Genomic DNA, 8,863 nt, shown 5'->3' with positions numbered 1-8,863 from the left:
CAATTAAACAACCTTACAACAGCCTTACAACAACATCACAACAGTGAGTGTATTTACAGTGACATCGGAATCCAGGGGTATGGGCTATAAGTCCCCTGGATGTAGGATTGATTCCATGTTAGGTATACATTAGATAGATTCTTGGCCGAAGGTACATTTAAAATAGTATTACCTCACAAGATAACACTACGCCCCTGTTTTTTGTTGTTCTGAATATTCATTTTCCAAACTGGACATACATAATTGTTTGAAGCTGCAATGTTGAGCTTGAAGTTGACACATTCCTAGGGAGGGGGTCACTTCTGCAAATGAACGGTCTCAGCATTCCCACACATATACAATTATTTTTATAGAAGTTTTTTGGAGTTTTGCAATTTATACATTGTGTATATAGCATAGCAACCTCTGTGAACAGTAATAATAGTGAATAAAAACACTATTTTATTAGGCAAAACATAAATTGCCGTTGTCGGCAGGATATTTTGAAGTTATTTTTTTATAGAATTAGAGATAATGAAAAATTACATTTTTGCAAATTGTCCCCTATGTGAAGGGGAGCCTTCCTGCAAAATTTTGAAAATTGGCTATTTGCCAAGAAAGCGTTCAAATGTCATATCTCTATTCCTGTTAAAGTTATGGAATTTATTTTTGGACAGAAAGAGTTACCGCAATTAGTGTGACCATTGGACCCTGTTGGCACAGAGCCAAAAGTTTCAAATCAGATTAACTTTTTATCTGATTATAGTTTTTAAATTATATTTTATGGGTATCCTCTATTGAAAGAGAACCTCTGGCCAGATTTTTGTTAGAATGGCACGAAGTAAAAAAATAAATAAATAAATAAATAAATACGTTTTTGGGAAAATTGGCACTAAGCCAAAAAGTTTTTTAGTTCTTTATATGATCATAGCATGCAAGTGGTATCTGATGTGCCATCTCTACTGACAGCCATACCATCTGATGCTACCCACTTTACAGTGATTGGTTTAAGAAACGTTTTTTTTTAGCGTCCTATTGGACGAGGAGACACAGCCATGTTTGTTTCTTGTTTTTCAGTCCAGGTAACTGACCTGGTGTAGAGCAGTTCGCTTGTCCGCTCTATAGTTCTCCAGACCATGCAAGAGGGGATGGACACCTGCTCATGGGTCAGTCCCGCTACAATATGTATATGACATATGTAGTCACTCTGTGGAGGCCAGTCAGAGCGAGTGAGCTTATTGAAGAAATGTACATGTATGTGGACACAAAGTGTCACAGGAATTATGACAGTGGTGTCAGGAGAGTGTTGTTTACCTTGGTTTTGTTCTCACAGAGGGTGATAGTAGAGTCAGTCACATAAGAGCTAAAGCTCTAGTGGGTCTTGCCAGCCCACAGTGGGTCTTGCCCGCCCACAGGATCATTGATTGTTATGGATCCGGACTGCTCCTATCTATAATAACATTTTGAGACAAACCACAGGTTCAGAAATGTCACAAGAATTGTTGAATGTGTTTATGTATCTGAAAAATGCTATAGTTGTAGCGCCTGCACTGGGCCTCCCAAATCATGGAAAAATGTTTTGTGTTTATGCAAGGGACAATTGTAAGACCATGACAGGTGTACTTGCCCAGGAGTATGGTGGTGGACTTTGCCCTATAGTTTTTGTCCAAAGATGGTCGCAGTCCAGGTCTAAAGGCATGCCTGAAGTGACTCCGAACATAGTACATAGCATCTTGTGAGATGGTAATAGAGATGGCCACATCATTTGCCCTAGGTAGGCCCCAGTTTTCGATGGATTACTGGTATTAAAGGGTGTGTTTCACCACAACATGATTGTATAGACTGTAATGTTTGGGGGATTGTAGCAGCACAGGACCGAGTGCAAAACCGTTAAACTTCAAACAAAAAGGCTTTTATTCAGCAGGTAACACAAAATCAAGCAGCTTCCAGCAGCACACAAAAATACAAAATAAAGTCCGCTTATCTTCAGCACAACGTAAAAGGAAAACACATACGGTTTGTAGTTGGGTCTTTGCCCCAAGGTTTAACAGTCCTTGTTAAGTCCTGCTTCTTGCAGCCTCCAGCCAAACTCACAGCTCTCTCCAAGACAGGTGCATACACCAACTCCTCCTCTCCACACTATCACTACTTCCTGTCTTCTTTTAAGAGCTGCTTCCTGGAGGTTCTTAACCCTGTGTGTGCTGGAATCCTCAGTCAGAGGTGGAGACCCCTTCCCACCCGAATATCGCTTCAGGGTCTCCGAAATCCCGGGTCCCAAATATTCCTCAAATAAACCAGAGAGAACTGCGAGTCAGTCCTCTCCTGTTTCAGACTATTCCCGGGGATTCCTCACCCATCTTGGGTGACCCTCTGAGTACCTCCACACTTCCCTTAAAGGGACCATAACCCAAAAATTGGTGCTATATAGCACCCATCCAGGACCCAACCTTGGCGTCCTGTACAAGACATAATATATCAAGACAGCCATTGAGGGAGCAGAAGATGTTTTTTGAAGATGGTTCCTGCTCCAAGCCAAAAGATCACACATTGTTAGAGCTACAAACGCATGTTACAGAACAGGTTTTAAGGAACTGGGTGGTGATTTAGGAAAGTGTAGAGAATAGCCTTTTTCTAAAAGAGGGGAGATCATGTATCCCCGCAGCTAGCGCCCCACTGTCTATTGCCTAGTATCGTGGAATAGGAGTAGGGGGTGGAAAAGAACATATGAAGTATTACTGAAGTTTTTTTTTCTGCATTTACAGGTCTAAATTAGTGCAAGCATATGTTGCTAGGTGCATCATCTGTATTAGGAACAATACAACCAAACACATAAGGCCAAACATGAACATCTACAAAATGTTTTCACACATAAGCCCAACACAGGGTAGAAACAAGCGTTAATAGTGGACATGTTCAGCAGATGAGTAGAAGCTTTTAGGGCCACAAAAGGGAGATGCTCACATGGTGGCAAACATTCTCAATCGGGAGATTATTCCTGGATGAGGATGCCTGCTTTGAATTAGTTTTACTAATGGGCCAGCTTTCATATCAAAGAGGATGCCAGGAACTAGTTAAAATCCTGAAAATAGATTGTCATCCCCAGAGTTCAGGTATAGTGGAAAGGATGAATAGGACAAGTAAAGAGAAGTTGAGAAAATAAAAAAAAAGGTAATTGAAACTTTGAATCAAGTGGAACGAAAAGGTTGCTCGCACCTTTCTCTTTCTCTTCACAGATTCCCTGCCATCCCTTGAAGGAGGGAGATGAAGTAGTGATCAAGCTGCCGCCACATGACAGGACCAAGGCTGGATTTCGTTTTTGACCAAAAGACAAAGGTAGTCGCAGTGACCAGAATCGCCGTCCTTGTGGAAAACCAACAAGCCCGCATCCATGCCAGTCGAGTAAAAGGTCAAGGTGGAAGCAAGACACAGATAAAAGACACAGATAAAGGAGGTGAAACAGGTGTTGAAAGCCTCGAAGAGTGAGTGAAGCAGGTGTTATAGTCTCTGAAAAGTTGCAAAATGACTGTACTCATAACAAAGAACTTTGGCAAGCTGTGGATTTTGTTGGGGGCACTAGTATTTTTAGTGTTCATCCCAACCTGGATCATAACTAACTGTATATATCAACTAGCAGATCTGGGGCCCCTTGGAGGAATTTGTGGGACCCCTAATGCCACCAGCCCAGACATAGTATCAAAGACACCTCAGAAAAGGAATAAAAGAGCCCTGTCCCATAGTACACCCTCCCAGATAGCCATCACACAAACAAATGGCATGACGCAATTTTAGTAGAATTTCCCTAACACACAAGTAGCTACTTTTATAGTGCCTTTATGATAGGAGATTAGGCCCAGGAACTGTATTTATATGTGTCACGGAGAAATGTTGAGGAGACAATTGTGACTATTGGGGATCAGTGGGTTGGAACACGGGAGACGATTGGGAGTGCAAATCTACTTAAGGAGAACACTGGAACTACAGGGAAACAAAAGAGAGAGGCTCCCATACAAAGTTTTGACCCACATATATATACATATATAAATGCCATCGGGGTCCCAAGAGGAGTCCCTAATGAGTTCAAGGAAAGAGATCAGGTTAAAGCCAGTTATGAGTCCTTTATCTCTCCCCTTGTCACCATAAATAAAAATGTAGATTGGATAAATTGTATCTATTATAATCAGCAGAGATTTGTTAACTATATAAAGAATTCCCTAAAGAGCATAGCAGAACAACTAGAAGCCACTTCCCAGATGACATTCCAGAACAGAATGGCTCTGGATATGACCCACGCAGGAAAAGGTGGTACCTGTGTATATATTGATAAAGTAGATAGATGCTGTACTTACATTCCTGATAATACTGGCCCCAAAGGGAAGGTCACTCTGGCCATTCTGTGGAACTAAAGAAGAATTCTGGCATTGACAACCCTTGGGATCAGTATTTTGGATGGTCTAATACTTGAAAACAAACCCTAGTGTGGCTAGGAATTATCATTGTTATTATATTTGTTATAATAGGTGTTGTAATACTTTGTGTAGTCCCGAAAGCACACTGACTAACGCAACACGCAACCTCCCACGCGCTAGTAGACATAAGAGGTCCACTTCTATTTTTGAAAGACCCAATTTTGGAAATGCAAAGGTTGCTTGCTGTACAAGAGCTGGAAATAGGTTGAAAAAGACAATGATGAATAAGGTCATAGGATGGAAAGAGCAGAAACTAGGAGGGCCATGTAAAATAGCAGCCATATCATTGATCATTAGGGCCTTGCCCCAGAATATCTCCGTGTGTCTGACACCCAACCCAACTAATACAGCTACCAGAAGGAAAATACAGGAACTTAAACAATTAATTCCTCAGTCTAATAAGAAAGATATTCTACCCAAACCAAACTTTAGGGAGACAGAACAAGTAGCAAGACATTTGAATTTAGCAATACAGAAGTACATAGATCCCTTACCATCGATTCTAGGGAATGTACATCCTCAAGGTTTCCAAGATATGAATAGAATTCCCCATCATTTTCTGTTGATGCATGAATATGGTATACAACAATCACAGGGAAAGGGAGATTGTTGGGTTTGTTCTCATATGCATACAGGAGAAAATTTATTCCCAATGATAGCAAAACAATTATCTATAACACAGTTAATGAATGAGACATATGTGTTCACTGGACAGGCAAGACCAGACAATAGGCCATTTTTGATACAGGGATACACACAACCACCAAAATTCTGTTTTCTGAACGGACACCCACTGAATAATGAAACAAACATTTATGCCAATGATGAATTTTGTTATGACACAGATGTCAATTTTACACTTCTGAACATAGAGAAATACAAAACATTTAACTTAATAGACATTACAGGCTTAAACACTGTAATGTTAAACACTGTTAACATAAATACAAGAATGAGAAACTTGTCAATGTACAATATTTCTTCATGCCCTAGATCAAAACCAACCTATAACAAGTCAGAGGTAGATAAATGGTTAAATTTGGTGAATGAAACATTGGTACTTGACAATAAGGTCAAATTAATACATATCGCTGAGTGGTTATGTCTAATTGGAATGCGAACAGATCTGACTACTCAGGAGATGATATCTGCCCCAATGTTACCAGAGGGCTGGGTAGTTTGCTGCGGGCTATGGTGTCACACCACTATCCCTTTTCCCAAGGGAGAAGAATCAGCCGGGTGGTGCACCATAGTTAGATTGTTCCCTTACATGAGTACTGAGTCAGGAAGACGTGTGAGTATGGTGCCAGCCTCAGGGGTACTCACATTTCACGATCAGGGACGATATAAGAGGGCACTGACTAGTTCATGGGAGAAATTCTACATGAGCATCCTACCAGGGGGTACAGCACTGGCACTTATTAAGCTTGATGCATTTGCCGATATTATGGAAAAATGGATCAACACAACAACAAAGGATATAGGATTAATCAATGAAGAAATGAGGAAAATTAGGATGGAGCAGGAGGTAATTAGACAGCGACAGGAAAGACTAATGATGGCAGTAACAGGTCTGTGTGATCAAACACAAAACAAACAAGTATGTTGCATATATTTTCACAACTTCACCAAAGAGACTAAGGATGTTCAAGTACCAGATTATTATGACATTATTAATGGCCACCAACTAGAGAGAGACTTCAGGGAGAACTGCATAATCTTCCCAATGCCTGGAATCCATTTGATTCCAGGCATTGGGAAAAGAGGGGATTGTGAGGAAAATGTGTATCTTGAAATGCCATTTTGTATTGTTTAGCTTAGCATAAGTCATCTCAGTATATATTAGAAGGTTAGAGTATCCCTTTATATCTCTTGGATGTATCTTTGCTTAGTGTTTCAGATTATAAATCACACTTGCACTTTTTACGCCGGATATCTAGTCTGCGGTTAGAGATTAGAATCAGAGACAGGATGTTCTGCAAGTTAAAGACATGCAAGCTATAAGAGATGTTTTATACATATATTGATAGAACATTGCCAATATATCAGCATCGGCTATAATGCATAACATATATTTACATTAATATAGCTTGAATAAGTTTCTTAGCAATAATTAATAATTGACACAGTGAATAGGAATTTACTAAACATATTATTAAGTATGAGAGATGGTTTTGCAAAAGCTGAGATGGTTTTTGCTGAAGTTACGTAATCGTAAAATGTTCAGACAGTACTGAAAGTAGGAACGGGGAATTTTATTGTGGTAACAGGTGGTATGAACTGATGACACAATAATATGTTATTTTTTTTATGATCTTTGAACTATATTTGACTTTTTATGTAACCGGGTAGATTAAGAGAACACGTTAATTGATTGGGTAATTTTTGTGGGAGGTCCTGGGAGGTATAAGATAATTTTGTGGTTTAAGGCTATATATTCTTGACGATGTTTGAAAATAAATGCAGTCATTAGAACCAAGCTATTGTGTATGGTTTTCATTGATTGTCCGGCTAGCTGAAGATTCATCCACAGGACAAACCTAGGGTGCACCCAAACTCGGGATCCTTACAGTTACCAAATTCAATTATCTTGTCCAAAACCGGCTTTTTAAGACTCTAATAGACGAAAATACAATCATTTTGACTAAATTTTTTTTCAGACCTTCGGTGACCAAATGCAGTTATTTTGACTAAAAAGGGATTTTTAGACACATGGAGACCAAAATAGAGTCATTTTGACCAAAAAAATGTTTTCAGATCACTGGTAACGAAATGCAATTATCTTGTCTAAAACCGGCTTTTTAAGACTCTAAAAGACAAAAATACAGTTATTTTGCCAAAAAAAGTTTTTCAGACCTTTGGTGACCAAATGCAGTTATTTTGACTAAAAAAGGCTTTTTAGACACTTGGAGACCAATATAGAGTCATTTTGACCTAAACAAATGTTTCAGGCGATTGGTTACCAAATGCAATTATCTTGTCCAAAACCGGCTTTTTAAGACTCTAATAGACAAAAATACAATCATTTTGACTAAATTTTTTTTCAGACCTTCGGTGACCAAATGCAGTTATTTTGACTAAAAAGGGATTTTTAGACACATGGAGACCAAAATAGAGTCATTTTGACCAAAAAAATGTTTTCAGATCACTGGTAACGAAATGCAATTATCTTGTCTAAAACCGGCTTTTTAAGACTCTAAAAGACAAAAATACAGTCATTTTGGCTAAAAAAGTTTTTCAGACCTTTGGTGACCAAATGCAGTTATTTTGACTAAAAAAGGCTTTTTAGACACTTGGAGACCAAAATAGAGTCATTTTGACCCAAACAATTGTTTCAGGCGATTGGTTACCAAATGCAATTATCTTGTCCAAAACCGGCTTTTTAAGACTCTAATAGACGAAAATACAATTATTTTGACTACATTTTTTTTTCAGACCTTCGCTTACCAAATGCAGTTATTTTGACTAAAAAGGGATTTTTAGACTGTACCCATACAAAAATTGTGTCCTTTTTTTTTTACACAAATAGAGATTTCTTTTGATGCTATTTGATAAATACTGGGTTTTTTATTTTTTGTGCTATAAATAAAAAAAGACTGAAAATATCGTGAAAAAACAAATTTTTCTTTGTTTCTGTCATAAAATTTTGCAAATTAGTCATTTTTCTTCACAAATTTTGGCCAAAATTTATACTGCTACTTATCTTTGGTAAAAAAAAACAAATAAGTGTATATTATTTGGTCTTTGTGAAAGTTATAGAGTCCACAAGCTATGGTGCGAATCATTGAAAATTGATCACACTTGATCACACCTGATGTACTGAAGGCCTATCTCATTTCTTGAGACACTAAAAAGTCAGGAAAGTACAAATACCCCCCAAATGACCCCTTTTTGGAAAGTAGACATTCCAAGGTATTTAATAAGGGGCATGGTGAGTTTTTTGAAGTTGTAATTTTTTCCCACAATGCTTTGCAAAATGAGTTTTTTTTTTTACAAATTGCCTTATTAACAGGTTATTTCTCTCACACAGCACATGTATACTTGCAACTACACCCCAAAACACATTCTACTACTCCTCCTGAGTATGGCGATACCACATGTGTGAGACTTTTTCACAGCCTGGCCACATACAGAGGCCTAACATCCAAGTAGTACCGTTCGGCATTCTAGGAGCACAAATTACACATATCATTTCCTGACAACCTATCGCACTTTTGAAGGCCCTGGAGCACCAGGACAATGGAAACCCCCATAAAATGACCCCATTTTGGAAAGCAAACAGCCCAACGTATAATTTTTGAGGCATAATGAGTCTTTTGAATGTCATTTTTTTCCACAAGTTTTTGGAAAATGTGGAAAGAAAATGAAAACACGTTTTTTTACACAAAGCTGTCCATTTATGCAATATTTCTAACACA

At 38.4% G+C, this 8,863-nt stretch overlaps 1 protein-coding gene across 1 annotated transcript; it reads left to right on the top strand.

Annotated features, from left to right (window-relative positions):
* Positions 1-4,665: 4,665 nt before the first annotated feature.
* LOC309558671 (uncharacterized protein) lies at positions 4,666-6,261 on the top strand (the record flags this gene model as incomplete). Its single annotated transcript, XM_082261731.1, has 1 exon — positions 4,666-6,261. One exon carries the CDS (start codon positions 4,666-4,668, stop codon positions 6,259-6,261), a length of 1,596 nt encoding a protein of 531 aa, XP_082117857.1.
* Between the last annotated feature and the right edge of the window lie 2,602 nt (positions 6,262-8,863).

This window comes from Pelophylax lessonae (assembly GCF_965119305.1).
Source record: "Pelophylax lessonae genome assembly, chromosome: 6".
Classification (NCBI taxonomy): Eukaryota; Metazoa; Chordata; class Amphibia; order Anura; family Ranidae; genus Pelophylax; species Pelophylax lessonae.
The sequence above is the reverse complement of the archived record's forward strand: the minus strand, read 5'-3'. Positions and strand labels throughout refer to the sequence as shown.